The sequence below is a fragment of the Geospiza fortis genome, unplaced genomic scaffold, assembly GCF_000277835.1.
Source record: "Geospiza fortis unplaced genomic scaffold, GeoFor_1.0 scaffold279, whole genome shotgun sequence".
NCBI classification, from domain to species: domain Eukaryota; kingdom Metazoa; phylum Chordata; class Aves; order Passeriformes; family Thraupidae; genus Geospiza; species Geospiza fortis.
In genome coordinates, this window is record NW_005054352.1 from 2,717,750 (window position 1) to 2,736,947 (window position 19,198).

The window sequence follows — 19,198 nt, forward strand, 5'->3', positions numbered from 1 at the left end:
TCTGGGCGTGCGCGCCGGAGCCGGTCCCGGCGGTGGTGCCTCGCCACCCCTGAGAAAAAGCTGCTACTTGTGCAGATTTTCCTCTTAAATGTGTCATCACAGAGGCATTGACAACTTCTCTAATTGGGCCAGCAGCATGTCCATCTTCAGAGCTGTATGAGACTGGGTCTGTTGGACATTGTGGAAAGTTCTAGAAGCTTCTCACAAAAAGCACCTCTGTGCCCCGCCCTCCACCCCCAAAAACCAGGCTGTGTTAAACCAACACAAAGTTTATCAGATTGAAGTCAAATTAGGCTTTTGTGAAAAGCCTCATAAATTTATAGTCTCCAGGGTGCTGCAGAGATACAATTATTATTAAATAATTGTGTTGAATTCTAAGCAATTGTTCTGTTGATGAAGACATAGAATATCTCCTACTGTCCTACAATCTCACAAAATCTTGTTGCTTTATCACAACTAAAAGGTAGCACTCACTGAAGAAAAAACTGAATACAGAAATAAAAATCAACTGCTGAAGTGACCTCATGCTTAGCAATCACTTCAAGTTATGAACTATAGGCTTGGTTTCAAGCTCTGTACTGTATTTCCTGCTTAGAAGTATTAAATATAAGCTGCAAGTTTAGTTCTGTGAATTGCTAACAAGTGAAATGTTAATAATTCTTAAACCACCAATTTGGAAAAATAATCCAAATACTCAGTTTTGATGAGCAGTAAAAGTCAAAGTAACCGTGAAAGGAATGAATGAAGACAAAAGGTCAACCTGATTAATACAACTTCACACTTGAGAATAACCTTGAGATTACCCCTGTAGCCAAAACTGGCCAGCAATGATGATAGTTTTGAGAGTCCATATTCACCTGCTTCTACAAACTGCTGTAAAAATAAACTAACATTCAAGTGTAATAAGAATTCCATTACATAACAGTGAATGAATGAACCACTTACTACATTAAAATTTGCATATAACACAATTGCACACAGATGGCCTTTTTTTGTTGTTGTTACAGCACCAAATAGAATTGGTACAGTACAAAACTGCTGAAGGTAATTCAACAGCTAAAAAACATATGTGATTTGTCATGTCACACAATTTTATAAAACCTCTTCAGTTAGAAGGCAATAAATGAGCGGTTGAATGATTTATACACTCTTGCCTCATAATTTTTTACACAATGTTTTATTTTTAAATATATATATACATGATGTATACTATTATGTTCATTCTCTGTGGTCTAATAAAAGCATAAATCTATCTGATGAAAAATGGATTGTATTTCAATTCTATCACTGTATCCATAGAGCTGCTCTTATCATACCACTTACAAAGATCAATGGTAACTTGAAAATTATTACATTCTATGCTGACTCTAATATATTACCAATAAAAGGACTCTTTTTAATTTAAAAGTCACATCAGCTGCTGTCCATCTTATTTTAAACTCTTTCAGTTTCTGAAACTGACATACTACAGGAGCAAAATAGCACCTGGTAACTACAGAGCTACTTCCTCTTTTTCCTTGTGAAAATAAGGTTAAAGCTAGCTTAAGTGTCAATTCAGCAGAAATTTCTCCTGACCTGCATTGCTGTGTATCACATCCTAATCCAAATTCCAGCTCTCCTTTAATAAAATATGATTTGGATCTCACAAAATTTACAGTAAAAGTTCCTTCTAATTTGTAAGACTAGACAGGTAAGACAGTGACAATCATCCTCCTTCAAGACATACAAACACTTCCACTGTGATGATGTTAATGTAAAATGTAACATAAAATGCTAAGTGGCTATAAAGTACCACTTAAAAGAAGGAACAGCTGGTTTCTCTTCCCATAGTCAGATGTTTTCTCAACAAGCAGCATACATTTTTCCACATTAAAACAAAAAATAGTAGTGAAGCATTCATTCTAAAGGTTCATTTTGAGAATAATCTTCCTAATTCTCAGGATATCTCTGAACAAGGACAACAAAATCACTTCTATTTGTTAGTTGAAGAGGTGACAACAATTATGATAAAAACGCTGATGCTGTTTTTTTCGAGATACACAAGACCACAGACATAGGAAACTTAATTACCTGTGTAATTAACTATGTTATGACATAAACTAATCTCTAAGTATCTACATTTCGCTCATGTCAACAGCTGGAAAACTCTTAACATTAAATTGTATTATGCAGTGGTCCATAACAGCACATTTACCAGATCTTCGCTACCATTGCTCTAATGGAATTAATATTGCAAGTACTTTAGTAAACACTAAGTTTTAAATGCAAATGGGAGGTAAAACTAATAGAAATATGCCCCCCCAAAAAACCTCTTAGCTCAGCATAACCAGTATGACAATAACTGAGAAATTATCTAAGTCGGTTTCCAGCGAGGTATGGCAATGGTTTATTTCCATCCTTTCAGAAGCTGTTTGGGAGCAAAGACCTCTGACAAACGTGGGCTACATTAAAATGATACAATCTTAAAAGAGATGTCATGATGGATGTTCTTTGAAATCATACTTTAAGATGCGCTGTTCATACTTGAAGATTCTCACAAAGGTGAGCATTTTCAAAATTTAATATAAAATCCTACCATTTGTTATATCTCTGACTATATACTTATTTTTTTAAATGGACAAAAACTTTATTTGCTTAAGAGCATCTTTCACTGATGAAAGTATTACAAAGGTACTAAAGAGTTAAGCCATAATGTTTAAACTTTGCCTTTTGTCAGATTCTGTAGTTCTTTTAATCAACAAAAATGTATCTCATTAGTAGGAAATTCTATCTCATAATAACAGAAAATACAACTGTCATGGGAATTCACATTTTCTTCCTTCACTATCATACCTACTGTAACAGAACCTAAGGTTAAGATGATAACAATTGTTAAAAATACCATAGAGAGAAAGACTATAGCACAATAATTATACAGCATTAAAAATCTGTTAAATGCTCGAGTGGTTAAAATAAAATTACTGCTGAAATATTTATCAGAATTTTAACCTACCACTAGAAAAGAAAGGTAAGTTAAGCCACATTTCTTCCCAGATGACTTTCCCAATAACTTTCACTAGTATTTTGGATTCAAATAAAGTACTCTTTACCTGGAAGAGTTCTTCTTTATTTTTTCATCAAGATCACTAAGGATTTGTCGAAATTCCAATTCTCCAGGGAGGACATCTAACAAACAGTCTAAATTGGAAGAATCAAAAGAATACTCTCCTCCCCATTCCATTTTTAGAATCTGTAAAACAAATACAGCAAAATGGTTAAATAAAGGAAAGATGCAGGTCAGAAGTACCAAAGTACACAACATCTTGTTCTTTGGAGATATTAGATTATATAATAATACAAATATTAGATTATTATCCTTCTGCATAGACTGCTACAGAGGGAAACCAGGAACACAAGTATTGAGATAAGTTTCATAGTATCTTGCATTTCTTTAGTTTAAAGAAATTAGTTCTTTTACCTTAATCACAGCAGTAACTTTTTTTTAACTTATTTTCTGTATACTTATAATTTCTGTCCAAGGAGTGACTGTCTTCTGGAAATTCAGCATATCATTACAAATACATGCAAAAATAAAAATCCAGACTAAACCAAGTTTCATCTTGCTTTGTACTCATTTTGACTCACATAGCATTTGACTCACAGGTCAAATCCACCAGCCTATTCAAACCAATACACTACCTTTGTGTCTTTATATCAGAAACAAAGCATTAGCAGGGTTTTTTTTTTCCTGTTTTCTATTTTTTTCTGCATCCTCTTGTGGGGAAATAATGACATTGATTTTACCATTGGTGATGACTTACTACCAATTAAGGAAACATATTATATAAAAACTGGACCCTTCTTAATAATCAGTATATTTCATGTTTACTATTTAGTATGTCATATTTAATACTATCCATATTGCAGCAACAACATGAGAAACAAACATAATATTTGCATGCACACAGTTTGAGCAACAAAATATAATAAATATATTATTTTTCCTGCAACCAATATTCTTTTATAAAGCAGCTACAGTGTTGGTTTTTATCTAGAGGCACTACTAGAAAAACAGATTGAACTTTTGTAAATGAACTGTCTGCAAAACACATGTTTAAAAAGAACATCAGAAATTTAGTATGCAAGGTCAAGATGATTGGTTTTGGTCATAGGTGTAGACTTAAAAGTAGCAGAAATGCACATTTCTGGTTTTGCTCTTCCAAAGCAACGTTTAAAAAAAACATGGAAGCTCTCTAAAGCATAATATCTTGCACATCTCAATTAACAGCACACCAATATGAAATATTTCATGGATAAAGTGTTTTCTTAAATTCTCAGAAGTTACAGAATACCCCATTGCAAGTAACAATTCAAACACCCGCAACATGTTGGGATGTAGCTGAAACTCAATCACAGGCTGGTGAAAAAGCCTGGATGTAAATCAAATACATCTCTTAAAGCATTAAGGAAATGTCAGTCTTTCAATATAAAACTTAACAGATGTTACTATAGTTAAAGACATTAATTAAAAGTAGTAGTTAAATAGAATCTATTAAACAGCACTTTACAGAACTGAGATAAAAGGAATACTGAAAATACAGCTCTTTCTTCAAGTATGATACTACTTACAATAGACTCGGTCACCCACACCCTTTTCTCTTATAAAGGGTTTACACAGAATGTAATTTTAACTCCATTCAATACCTATAACTCAAACCCATCTTTCATTCAACTGTTTTGTAGAACAATCAATGATTGGTGTAAAATGAACTGTATTATAGAAATATAAATATAGATATATATATACTGCAAAAATACTAACATTTTGGAATGAGTTTTCATCAAATAGCTGCACAATCAAAATTATGTATTTATATTTAATCCTAACTCTTTACAGCCAAAAGAAGCTTGTGCTCCTTGGGAAAAAATATCAGTATAGTTTACAGACTAGTAACTGTTTGAAAAATTCATCAAATGAAAAAAAATCACCTTGTAAACATGACAGCCTAGTTTTCATGCATGCATTCCTGTAAGACTTCTATGTCATACTTCTTTGGTTCACTTGTCAAAACAAAGCAATTATTCCTCTCAGTCTTGGTTTATGGAAGAAAAGCAACATTTGATTATTCAGTTTTTAAATACTGTTTTAGATGGCTAATACTAATTTCTTCTTCTGAAAATCTAAACCCAAAAATGTTTCAAAAGGAAAAAATAAGAGCATCAAGACATAAATTAGCACAATTGAGAAGAAATTTTACTGTTATTTAGCATAACCAGAGCCAGGGCCTTCAGTGCACCAAAAGACTCTAACTGATGATCTGACTCTAAACAGAACTACACCACCAGCCTGCTGCCGGCCCTCCTTGTCTCCCCTGGGGGCAGCAGGATGGGTGTCAGCTAGCAAGAGCCATCCCCTGTCATTTGGGATTTTCCCCGCCTCTCCTGTTAATCCAAAGAGCAGACAGTTGTTGATGCTCTCAAAGAACCAGTATGACACAGCTCTCCTCTAAAGGCAAAACCCTCAATGTTTGTTTTTTACAGAAAGAAATCCATTTCTTTCTTAAAGGAGAAATGGGAGAAGAACTCAGTTTGGAAAATTTGAATTCTGTCAAGTATTTTAGACATTAATAACTCTCTTTTTTCTGTAAAGGAGATTAATTGAATCTTTGTTATTAAGCTGCATAAAAATATCATTCTATCATATTTCAATTTTCTAATATGATGAACTACTGTATGTTTTAGTACAAATGGTCTTAGAGAACCTGTTTCAGGTGCAACTCTCTAAGTCCCTATCTTAATAGACTTGTTCTTTTCAAAACATATTAGAGGACTGTTCATCAACATTAAAATGACGTAGCTGTCAATGTTTTCGGTAGCTACTCAAGAAACTTAATCAATGCACAGTTTAGTATAAAAAGAAATATTTTTCAGGTGTCTTATTTTAAGCCACAGTATCAACGAAATTTAACATCAATGTAATAACTTCCCACTTCTAACAAGTGTAAATTATGAAACTTTTTACCAAAAATCATTAGTCTATTTTAAAAAAATACTACACAACAATCAAGTTAATACCACAGATAATTTTTGCTTTTAAAACTCACACGGTTTACCATTGAAAAGCACTTTTTGTGTGTGTGTTTTCTTTTTCAGTGTCAATTAAATGGAAAAAATCTCCTATAAAAATTATATTTAGTTCCAATTGGGTATTTCTTCATTCTGATTAAACAGTTAAGTTAAACATAATTGTAAAAGCCTTCCAGTACAAACATACATCTGAAATTCCATGGAATTTCTAAGATCAATTTGTAATATTTATATTTACTATAATAAGCCTTTGTTCTCAGACATAGAGTTTGTAAAAGTGGCATTTAGCTAAATCTTGAACAGAATTTTTTGAGCACATCTGTTGCTTATTCACATCTCAATGTACCCATAATTTGGAAAAAGGGGTATGTCAAACTGCAGCACTGAAATATAGAGAATTAGCCAAATCTTTGAAGCTTTTTTCTGTTACTGCTTCTTATCTTACAGGAGATGTCTCTTTATTGCCCTAACATTCTTGCAAAACTAAAAGGGAATGAGAGAATTGACAAGATTTTTCATCACTCAGCTTATGCTTTCAATGAGACGTTAACAATGATTTCCTTTATCTAGCTTTAGTTGTGTAACTGTTTCCAGCCGCTTTACAGCACAGAAGATGTCATCTGCAATTGCACAGCAGGCAGCAAGAGCAATGGCAGTGGCCTGAGATACTACAATTCAATGTGAAATTCCTATTGTTCTGTATATTTAAATAGTCTGAACATTTAAAATTATTTTGAAAACCACATAGAGTGTACAAAAGAAATCCATTTAAAAACTGCAATTTCTTGAGCTCCACTCTGACATGGTAAAAGCTTTTTACCCAATTTTCTGTCACAAAAATCCTTTAAAATTGTTTACTGTTTAAAATAGACTTGTAAAAGAGAAGGAAAATTTAAAATTCTCTCTATACAAGAACATGATTCAGTTTTGTTTCTGCTCATATGTATCGAAGATCCCTATTTAAGTTTTCCAAACTGCCTTTCATGTATTTTGCCCACTTTGCTGAAGCCCACAAAACATTTACAAAAAGAACATCATATTGTTCCAATAAAAAAGAGACTTTTAATGCATACAAAAAAAACCCCTCAACAAAACAGAACAACCAGTCTTCATTATGGTTTTATTTACTAAATATTTTGAGTGCCACAAATAACTTTGAAACAAGTTTACAAAAATAATTTGCAATGTTCCCCATTTAGACTTTACCCATTTGCTGTTGTCATAAACTTTTACTTCAATGTTAATTTTATGTTTGTAAATTATTATCCACTAGACAAGTAAAGCATTTGCCTTTATATTTTTTGAAGATGGATTCTAAGTATCTATAATTAAATACTCATTTGTAACCCTTTTGAACACAGCTTTCTTCCAAATTCTGCCATAAGAGTCAAAAATAAAAGAATGGTAATAAAATATAACTAAAGAAACACAGTCCTCACTATGGATGAAACAGAAAGCTATACCTTTCCACCTAAAGCTGTAATATCAGAATGCAGTGCTGTGATCTAAGGCAGCTATATCAGCCCTTAAATCATAATATTGTCAAAAAGGACTGTAAAAATGCACATTTCTGACAAATAGCACATGCTACTATTTTTAATATCTGTAGTTTCTTCAAACTATATAGCTTAGGCCTGCATTGTAGGCATATGTACATGCCAGAATTTCTAAATAAAATATGTGAGTTCTCCCTATTGTCTCTGCCCAATTCTTCGAGACACAGAGAGTGAAATGCTGAGAATAGAAAGGAATCAGCACTACTTTTTAAGATTTGTTGCTACTTGGGACTGGTAAAAATGTTCAAAGACAGGAAAGAATTCTCATTTACATAAACTTAATCAAACACTATTGGTGTGACACTATTGTAAAGGCAGTGACTTCAAAAGAGGAACATGCCATCTGGAGTTACAAGGAAATTCCTGAGTAGTTATGTCAGAAGACAGGAATAAAGGAGAATGTGATTTCATAACCTTCAGTAAAGAAGAAATGGCCATTTTCTGAGTAGCTCTTGAGACAAACAGTCCTATATCATCTTCAGCTCTCAGGTGGTTATCCTGCAGATGCAATCCTGCAGTGTATGATCCAAGGTTCGACATTTATAAAAAAGCCACCCTTACACAAGAAGTCCACAAGCAGTGGTTGCTAAAACCATAAGTGTGACAACACAGAAGTGTGTCTATATACAAGTGCAACTTTGGTTTTTTTTTTGTGCCTGAGCTTCTATTTTATTTCATAAGTTTGGGGTTTTTTTTAAAAAGGATAAATCTGGTGCAATGTTGTCTTCTTTTTATATGGTTTAAGGCTTACAAAAATTAATTTGCTAATCAACTTTTCTGCCAATGTCACATACAAACACAGGACAAAATTACTCTGGCACTGTCACCATTTAAGACTACATCGATTTAGATTATGTCACCATTTAAGACTACATTAATCTCATTGTCAAATTATTATACTTTATGAATGATGTTTTAAAATAATTTTCAATTAAAACAATAATTACCAATCAGTATACTAAAGTAATCATCAATGCATAGAAGAGATTCTTAGAAGCCTAATTGGAAATACCTACTCAATATTTTCTTATAATCTTCTTAGTCAAGAAACTGCAAAATAAATAAAATAATTTCAAAACAGACTATAGGACCTAATTTATTTTGTACTGCTCCACATGAGGGTTATAACTACTGGGTAATTTTGCATAGAGGTATGAAAAAATGTCTAAGAGCAGTAATTTTCCCAGAAGGAGTGAATGGCATTGTTTTCTTCCTGAAGAACAAGAACATAAGACATATATGAGACTAATGGTGCATCCTCTGCAGAATTGTCTATCTAATTGTGGCAATAAGTACTGCTATTTAGGTACAATAAATAGGTATTTTTTTTATTATACCTAATTAGGCATAATAAAAAAAATATTTGAGTTTTGTCATTTTGTGGCACTTACAAACTCAGAAAGAAGAGGTAATACTTTATGAAATCCCCCCCAAATCCCTCACAGAACCATGCTCTGAAAAGCATCTGCTATGGCATTCCTATCTTGCTGATCATTAGTGTCTAAAACTGCACAGATTTATAAGGACTGTTCTGAAAGAACTTATCTTTAAGCACACTGGTAAAGCACCAAAAGTACATTATTTTCAACTAAAAACCTTACAAATACCTACTAGCTACTTCTAAAAGTCTTTTCTTTTCTTGTTTATTGGAAAAATCTTCCACTGTAACACAATTCACTTTAAGGACAATGGTATTTAAAAGACAGAAATTTCAAGAGCTTTAAGGTCTTGTCGTTCAGTAGATCAGACACAGAGTTGCTGGAATTTTAACAGGAAATAGCCTTCCAATGAAACTATTATATTTAAAAAGAATTACAAAAATAGTCCGTGACCACAGCTTTTAAAAGATAGGCTGCATTTCAGCTCCTTCATTCCCACACACTCTATTTTCTTTCATTACTACTCAGTTTAAAGCTGAGAGCCTGAAAGATGTCCATTTTATAAAAAGGAAATACAGAAGCTCTCCACAGAGATGCCTCTTAAATTGGTCCAAGTTTATAGTCACATTCTTAAAAGTTTGTTTCGTAGTATAAGTGTAATGGATTTTGGATTTTTTCCCAAATACTATTATTACTGCTACTGTAGTAGTACTACACACGATCATATGAAACATTTTATTAGCCAAGAAATTTCCTTTTTTTTTCTTTTTCATCTTTTTTTTAATTATTACCTTTTTTTGCTGCCATTACTCAGCTTGTAAAGTTTGACATGACACTGCCTAATGTACAATGCGCCACTCAGATTCTACAGCACAATGCAGGCTCATATTCTTACTCAGCTATGTTTTTCATCCTCAAAAGCACTGCTAAGCAGCAGTTTGCCTCTCCTTAAGAAAAAGACATTTCATAAGTAAAATAATTACAAGCTAACCATTTTTACCATGTTGTTGTGATTTAGGAGTCATTACTGAAAACACTCCAAAGCACGCACTGATTCGCACACTCCCCCTTTCTCCTCCCCCACTTCCTGAGGCAGGAGGGAGAGGAGAATTGTAAAAGGTAAAGCTTACAGGTTGAGAAAAGGACAATTTACTGGAAACAGCAATAAGATCAGAAATGTAACAGGAACAGTGTTACCTGAAATACACAAAAGTTGTACAAGAAAGGAGATTGATTCATACATGGAAAAGCCCACCACACAGAAACCTGCCCTGAGCAAATGTCCACCACATTCCCCACAGCCAGAAGGAATGCCCTCGCCTTGCCCTCAGTGATGATGTGATGTGGTAGAGAATAACCTCCAGGTGCTAGCCATGACCCATCCTGGCCACTGCTAAAAATAATCCTGTCCTGGAAAAAAACAGGACATTATCCACCTCTTATTATGCACCATATAATTTATACTCAAATCCTACACCTTCCACCAACACACATATAGTACATATGCACAAGCACATTTCCATCATCAATAGTCATTCCTCCAAGATATCTGTTGAGCTCGTTGAGCCCATGGCTGTGGGTTCTCTGTCCTAGATGCCTTCCAGAGCAGGAGGGCTGGTGTGCTGTCAGGTGGTTGCAAGCTGCAGCATGAGCTCATGACCAGTGTATCTGGAGCAGTCCATACTTACTATCCATGCTAGTTGTGGCATTCAGCTACTAATATTATACAACAAAATATTACAGACTGCTCTCACCTAAAAATCAAATTCTTTCAGGTACACATCACGTTTCCCCATCCAACTGCATTAGATACCAAGTAGACCCGGGTCACTGAGCAAAAACAGTCCCACAGATGGGTTTGTCTTAGCTTAAACCTGGACTAATCCGAACTGTCTCCCCTAACACATTCCTAATGTGCATCACAGGAACTTTATCCCCCTCTTTGGTATGAGATTTGATTGGGTAGGGCCAGGTCGATTAATGGAGCCTCCCTCTAGTGTTAACTAACCAAGTGGGCTTTGCTAAGTGCAGACCTCAGTGTATGAAGGTCCAATCACCCATTGCTTTCAATGTGATTTTAAAAGTCCATTGTATTACTCAATTTTCCCAGAGGCTGGTGCATGACAGGGAACATGATACCCACTCAATATCGTGATCTCTGGCTATGAGGTCTATGAGGCTATTTTTGAAATGAGTCCCATTTTACAAATCCATTTTTTCTGGGGTGCTATGTGGTCACAGGAGTTGCTTTTTGAGGCCCAAGCTGGTGTTCCAGGCAGTGGGGTGAGGCACAGGATACATCTCCAGCCATCCAGTGGCTCTTTACACCACTGTCAGTACTCAGGGCCTTCCTTGGCAGATTGTGGGAGAGTGATGTAATTAACTTGCCAAATCACTCCATATTTATATTTCGACCATTGTCCACCACATCACAGAGACCCTACCTACCTGCTTGCTTAAATGCAGTGCACATTTCACTTCTGAATAAAATGGAAAAAAATGTCCATCATTAAGTGCATAACTGAGTTGTGAGCCCCTCTTCATGTTGCATCTCTTCCCTGATAACCTGAGGTGTACTGAGCCCATTGACTGGAAATAATTCACCCTTATGCTGCCAGTCCAGGTCCACCTGAGACACTTTAGTCTCGACAGCCCAATCCACCTGTTCATTGTTGTGATGTTTTCCAGTAGCCCAACTCCTGGCTACATGTGCATCTACATGATGTACATTTACAGCCAGCTCCTCTACCTGGGCAGTGAGATCTTGCCACAGTTCAGCAGCCCAGATTTACTTCTGTGCTGCCAACTGGTTTTTTCCCATTGGTTTAGCCATCCCCACAGGGTATTTGCTGCCATCCACAGTGCTCTACCTCTACACAAGTCAGTGCAGAGGTAGAGCACTGGCCATTTCTCTCATTCAGCAATATCTACACTCTATGCCACTGCAGTCTGGATAAGTCCAAGGCAAATAGTGGGGCTGTGTTTCCAGCCCTGGGGCAATTGATTGCAGGCATACTAGATACCCTCCAGGTGAAAGCAAATTGTTGCAGGCAGTCTGCTGCTAAAGGAATGGAGAAAAGCACATTAAGCAGTATTAATGATGGCAGCACTTTGCTGCCTTGGACTCCAGCTCATACTGAAGTTCCAGCATATACAGCACAGCAGCGCTCAGTGGTGGTGTGACTTCTTTCAGACCACAATTCCGACAGTCTCCACTCTCTACTGGAGTTATGCACTGGCCATATAGGGCTCTAAAGGGTGAGAGTCTCACTGACCGCTCCTTGGTGCTGTGATCCATGAATCATCTTGTGGATGGAGGTCATCAAGTCCTGGTTGGTGTGATATTGCCAACACTGCACTGTTGTGGTAGTGATGATTACCTGTTATTCTTCAACCCTCAGCAGTCCCACAGCAGAAGGGTCCTCGGAAAGACCAGGCAAGGTTACTTAATGCCCTCTGTCTCTACAGCAGTCTCACTGATTGACACTGGCTGGATGCCAGGCACCCACCAAAGCCTCTCTATCACTCTGCTTTGCAGCTGGACAGGGGACAGAAAACATAACAAAGGGTTCACGAGTCAAGGACCAGGGGAGATCATTCACCAAACACTATCATATGCAAAACAGGCTCAAATTAGAGATATTAACTGAATTTATTACTAACAAAATCAGAGCAGGATACTGAGAAGCAGAATAAGATCATAAATAACACCATTCCTGCACCCCTACCTCCATTCCAGCTGTGCCCCCCAGTGGCTCACAGGGAGACAAGGAATGGGGGTTATGGTCAGCTCATTACATTGTTTCTCCCTCTGCTCAAGGAGAGAAGTCTTTCCACTATTTCCACAGGCAGTCCCTCCCACAGGAGACAGTTCTCCACAAACTTCTCAGAGGTGAGTCTATCCTCCCCAGACTGCTGCGATGTGGGTCACTCTTGCACTGGGCTCAGTCCTTCAAGGATAGGTTGCCCCAAAATGAGTCCCCCATGGGGTCACAAGTCCTTCCAGGAAACCTGCTCCAGCATGGGCTCATCTCGTCACAGGTCTGCAGATCCCTGTCAGATACCCTGTTCCAGCACAGGCCTCCCCCAGGGTAACAGCCTCTTTAGGGCATCCACCTGCTCTGGTGTGAGCCTACTCCATAGGCTGCAGATGGATCTCTGCACCCCCATGGATCTCCAAGGAGTGCAGGGGCACACCTGCTTCACCATGGTGTTCACCATGGGCTGCATCGCACAAGCTGCTCAGCTCAGGCACCTGGAGTATCTCCTCTCTCCTCCACTGATCTTGGTGTCTGCAGAGTTGCTCGTCTCACATATTCTCATTCCACTCTTCTCTAGCTATAATAAAAACTGTGCAATACTTTTCTTTCTTTTCTTCTTCTCCTCTTCCTTCTTCCTCTTCTTCTTCGTCTTCAATATGTTATCACTGAGGCATTACCACCATTTCTACCTGGCCCAGCCTTAGCCAGCAGCACATTCATACTTGGATCTGCCAAAGACCAGCTCTGCCAGATGCTGAGGAACCTTCCAGCAGCTTCTCACAAAATCCATCGCCTATAGCTCCTGCTTCCAAAAGCAGGTCACGCAAACCCAGTACAATCAGCTATCCCAAAAGTCCAATGATGCCCTTTTGGGTCCTTGAAATATCCTCTTCCTGAGGTAATCTATGCCCAGGATGCACAGGGCCTCTGGGCCAGTCACAATGTTTGCCATTGGTCCCCAGTCAGTCACTTCAGCTTCCAATACAGTCAGCTGTCCAGCTCCCCCTGTCACCTCAGAAACAGAGACGGATTCTGCCCCTATATATCTTGATGGCATCAGGGGACACTGAACACCTGTGTCAACTAAAGACTTAAGTTCTTGTGGGTCTGATGTACCAAGCCACTGGATCCACACAGTCCAACAGATCTGATTGTCCCTTTCCCCCACCTGGCTAGAGTCAGGGCTTCACTAGTTCTGGTCATGGTATTCATTGATATTTCTTGTAAATATGAACTGGACATCCTTTCAGGATTGGACGTAACATCAGCCGTTCTGTTCTGTATGAGGACTCACCCACTGGAAACTGGAGCTGCATTTATCCTTGCAGAGTTTCCTCTGATGTTTGTTCTTCCTCTCAACTCACATACCTGTGCTGCCAGCACAGAGGTGGGTTTTTCATCCCATTTCCTTACATCCTCTCTGGAGTTACACAGCAAAAGCCACAGGTCACCTTGTGATTTGTACCCCCTCACTTGAGCAGAGGGGTACTTACTCCCAATAGTTTAGACTCTGGTCCACATGGAGGGGTATGGGACATTTCCCCTCTAATCTGCTGAAGTCTTTTGAGTCTGTCCACAGTCTTGGACAGTCCTTCCATGGACAAGGTGCGGGTCAGTAGGGAGGAAAAAAGATGATCATCACATGGCTGTAGCTAGGTAATCACCTAAAGCACTTTGTTCTCCTCCTGTCATGAACATGGATACCAGTGAGTTGGTGTATGATGATCATGTGCTTCGTACAAACTTCTGCCATGTGGATTGTGCACTCTGGACCTCATCCAGATCTACAGGGATTGCACCTTATTTGAATCCCTAGAGACTACCTCCAGAACACTCATTCTCCCAGGTACTGGATACCTTTCTCCATGGTGCCATGCTGCCTGGGTGCACTACTAGATCATCCCTGAGAGAGAACCTTTCTCTCACACTTGCCTGGAGTTACCTCCAAAGGCTGAGAGCTTCTGTCCTCTTCCCAATGCCCTTGTCAGTGCCAGATCCTGGGACAGAGACCCCAGCTCCTCAGCCTCATTACCATCTAGTTTCATATCATGGGCCATGATATGGCAGCATTGGAGCAGCCAGGTCAGACTGGCAGCTCAAATCTTCTTGCACAGCCTGCAGCTCACCTGGAGACAGGGATCAGTGATTATCTCTGGACCTGCCTTTTCCTCCTGTTCTATTGGCATGGGCTGCTCCTGCAGTTCAGCTGCAGTTTGAGTGGCCACAGTGGTTGTTGGTCTGATTTCCTCCTCTTACCCTAGGTAAGTGTCTACTCTCAAGCAGCATCAATAAACAGGAGCCAAAGCCCAGCATAATGCATAACTGCTTGCTTCTCTGGGACTGCCACAGCATTTTTCTTTCAAATACTCTGCTTCTTCATCAGGGTCCTGCAGTTGTTCAGAAGTGAACTTCAAAACCATTGGAACAGAACAGACCTCCAAATGCTGATCCATCTTCTCCCAAATTCCATACCACTTGAAATTATTCACACACAAAAAAGTTCATCACATAGCAATCTGCCAAACATGAATCACCTCCACACTACCCTCAACTGGAAGAGACGCCCTTTCCCTGCCCATGGCAATGATGAGAAGTGGTAGAGAATAACCACTTAGCTACTGCAAAAATTACCCCTGTCCTGTCTGTAACCAGGACATAAGGTGTATACACACACTGGAGTACACGCAACCTAAAATGTGTCACATATTTTCAAGCTTGCAAGGCAAGTTCTTGTTTGAATTGCTTGCTTGCTTGCTTACCCCCTATGCCACATCCAGGAGTAGCTTCCTAGTCAGCCTCTCACCCAAACCTTCAAAGCATGCAACAGATCAAATCAGACTTATCTTAAGGACTGAACTGGTAAGAAACCTTCACTGCTCTCACTCAAAGTGCACCAGCAAACTCATGACGAAGCCCAGAAAAGACAAAGTCTTTTGGTTGTGAATATTTGATTACATAGAAACTGTAAGAGGACAGCAAAATTGACTAAATAATCTTAAAGGCATCTGCATCACTTCCTTTCAGAAAAAAAAGCTTTTCATCATGGCATAAGTGACATACCACCTACAATAACACCTTTCTCCTCAGTGTTGACAGCCTCTTCTTCACAGCAAAATTGTGAAATGAAGTTAAATTTAAGAAGTTTCCTGCTGGTTTTTATACCAAACTCTTTCTATTTAATTATTTAATTGCCTTCTTACCTTCCATTCTTGTGCTTGACTTCTTTTATATTTCTGCTTTTCAGTCAACTTTCCAAAGAAAATGAGGCTTACACCACCTGGATTTGCCTGGATTTCTTCTCCAAACTGCCTCAGGCACACCCTCTTCCCAATGCAAACAAGTTTTACAAAGGGGTAAAAACCTCAAAACTAAATTGTTAAAGATTTCAAGAAAATAGTTGCATAAATGGAAAAGAAAATCCCTGCAACTGACTCTGCTGAATTTAGCCAGATTTTGTAATCTAATACAAGAGACAAAGTCTCAAAACACTAGGTATTCCTAATTAAAGATGCAATCATACTGTGATGCTGGACAACATGGCAAGTGAACACCACTGACCCGTCAGAGGCAAGATGAAGTTCACAAAGTCCACAAAGATGAACAACTAGTATCAGTCCTCCTGGAGGGATCACAGTAGGACACAGAGCTGTGTCTTGATTTCAGCTTTCAGTGATAACAGTCAGCACCATCTACGCAGACAATCCTTACTCTGATTTGTGCTATCTGGAGGTCTTGGAAAGCAGGGAAAGAAGGCCAGTCTCCAAATAACTTTTTACAAAAGAGAACTGGATGAAAGCATCAGTCAGAAAGGAGCACAATGTCACTTATGGTAAAGGCACCTACTAATTAGGGTCTGCAGTCATCTACATAACAATTTCGAAAACATCTTATCAAAAATAAGAACATATATCTAAAAGGCTCCCTATTGTCCCGATGCAGGAAATAAATGGATTATCCTGTGACATCTGAATTCACACAACATGCTTAGTGTTTGGCAGATGAATCACACATGAAATTTTTTAAATAAAAAATACCTCTGACAGGCAAAATCAGAAAAGGCAAATAGAAGGAGACTCTAGGACATTTTGGGACCATTTATACTTGTCATGGGTTGATGATGGCTGGATGCCACACACCTACCACAGAATTCATAAAATTACTAAGTTGGAAGAGATCGTAAAAATCATCAACCAACCCATGGCCAAAGCCACTCAATCCCTCCATTCGGCAGCTGGACAGCAGAGAGAAAATCTAATGAAGGGTTTATGGGTTGAGATAAAGATTGGGAGAGATTGCTCTTCAAATACCATCACAGGCAAAAAAGGCTCTAATTAAGAGCCTTAAGAATTAAGTTTATTATTAACAAAATCAGAGCAGAATAATGAGAAGTAAAATAAAGCCTTAAAAATACCTTCCCTCCATCCCTCCCTCTTTCCCAGCTCTACCTATCACAGTGGTGCAAGGAGACATGGAGTGGGGGTTGTGATCAGTTTATTAGGTGTTATTTCTTCCGCTGCTCAGGGAGAGGAGTTGTTCCCCTGCTGCACAGTGAGGTCCCTCACACAGGAGACAGTTCTCCATGAACTTCTCTGATGTGAGTCCATCTCATAAACAACAGCTCTCTGTGAACTGCTGCAACATGAGTCCATGCCACAGACAGCTATCCTCCCCAGATTGCTGCAGCATGGGCCAGTCTTCCACAGGGTAGAGTCCTTCAAGGACAGGCTGCTCCAGCCTGGGAGCAAGGCCTTCTCTCCATGTATCTCTCACAGGGTCACAGCTTCCTCTCAGACATCCACCCAGTCCAGTATGGGGCTCCTCCATGAGCTGCAGGTGGATCTCTGCATCCCTCCATGGGCTGCAGAGGCACAGCTGCTTTACCATGCTCTTCACCACAGGCTGCAGAAGAATCTCAGCTTCAATGCCTGGAGCACTTCTCCCCCTCCTTCTCCACTGACCTTGGTGTCTGCTGAGTTGTTCCTCTCACATGTTCTCACTGCACTCTAGTTGCAATAACAACTTATTGGTTTTTTTCCTTCTTAAGTATGTTACCACTGAGGCATTGCCACCATTTCTAACTGGCCCAGCCTTGGCCAGTGACACATTCATCTTCAGAACCACCAGGAATTGGCTCTGCCAGACACTAAGGAAGCTTCTAGCAGCTTCTCACAGAAGCCACCCTCTGTAGCTTTCCACTCAGAATGTCTGCTGACAGAAACAAGAATCCTGCAAGAGCAGAGTCCCAGGAAGGATTTCAGGACTCAGATTATTATTAAACACAGAGATTTGGCTTTGTTAGGCACTTTGGAAGCCTCACTCAGAATAAGAAGCCAAGTGAGTGGCACACAGTATACCAGTCAGAAAGTCACTTCTCCAGTGAATCTCAGAACCACATCCACCTTCCCTGTCTTTGTTTCTGAAGAACTTCTCAAACCATCTACTTGGACATTGCTGCTTTATGTTGCACAAGAAATCATGCAGAAACATGATGAAGAAGAAGACAGAAAAAAAAAAAAAAGAAGAAAAAAGTAATGAAAATTATATGAAGATATGCGTGGATTCTTCTTGAAAATAAGTAAAATGCCAAAACCACAAGAGACATGAAACTCATGGCTTGAGAACAGCATCATTGTTTTAGATAATTGAGAGGAATTGAGGCAATACCAGCTGCACAGTGGCCCAAATATTAATAGATAAAGTACGAGAAACAGGAGGGCACAACTCCCATTATGCCCTCCCATTTCATAAGCAAGTGATATTGCCTTTCGTTACTGCCCTCGAAGTCTTACCCACAGGAATTCTACCTACTTCAGCTGACAACCAAAAAACAAACCTGGCCTGCTTGGTAAGAACAGTTGACTCAAAGACTTCTGCCCAATCATCATTGAGATTGAAAGATACATGACAAATAATACAAGCAAAAAGAATGAACTAGTGAAGGCCTATGTGTTCTTTCTTATTCCTGTACTAAGTTGGAAAACATCTAAAAATTAAAACAGCACCCCATGACAAAGATTGTTTCTAATTTTTTACAAGGTTTAAATGAATAATCATATTACAATTCTAAAAACTGTGAAATGACATACTCATTCCTGGCATACAAGTAAGATCTTAAAAGTAATATAAAAGATTCTTAGATTTGTTCTATTTTTTAGTATTACTAATTAATAGAAAGTTTTTTATTACCAAACCAGAATTATTTTTTTTTCAATTTTACTTTGAGAATTTGTTACTCAAAATCATTGTTTACTCCTAAACTTAGATATTTGTAATTAACAAGTATGCAAGATGGGAAAGGGAGAATGTGAGAAAGGGAAGAAGATGGGAAAGAAAGCTTGACATGGTTTAGGAATGGTACTCCCCAAGTCAAAGCCCTCACTGAGATTCTCCAAAACCACGCTACTGCTTACAGTTGCTTCCCCCATTTTTTCCCTCC

The 19,198-nt window shown here is 38.5% G+C and overlaps 1 protein-coding gene across 3 annotated transcripts in view; it reads right to left on the reverse strand.

The window, feature by feature from the left end:
* KIAA0825 (KIAA0825 ortholog) overlaps positions 1-19,198 on the reverse strand; it is a 225,881-nt gene that overhangs the window by 196,748 nt on the left and 9,935 nt on the right. For all 3 annotated transcript variants that reach the window (XM_031058934.1, XM_005423416.2, XM_031058933.1), the window contains exons 2-3: positions 4,969-5,072; positions 3,090-3,229 (exon numbers count right to left, since the gene is read on the reverse strand). In XM_031058934.1, the coding sequence (XP_030914794.1) occupies positions 3,090-3,220 (131 nt within the window). In that variant the 5' untranslated portion in view covers positions 3,221-3,229; positions 4,969-5,072. The remainder of the gene's footprint in view (positions 1-3,089; positions 3,230-4,968; positions 5,073-19,198) is intronic.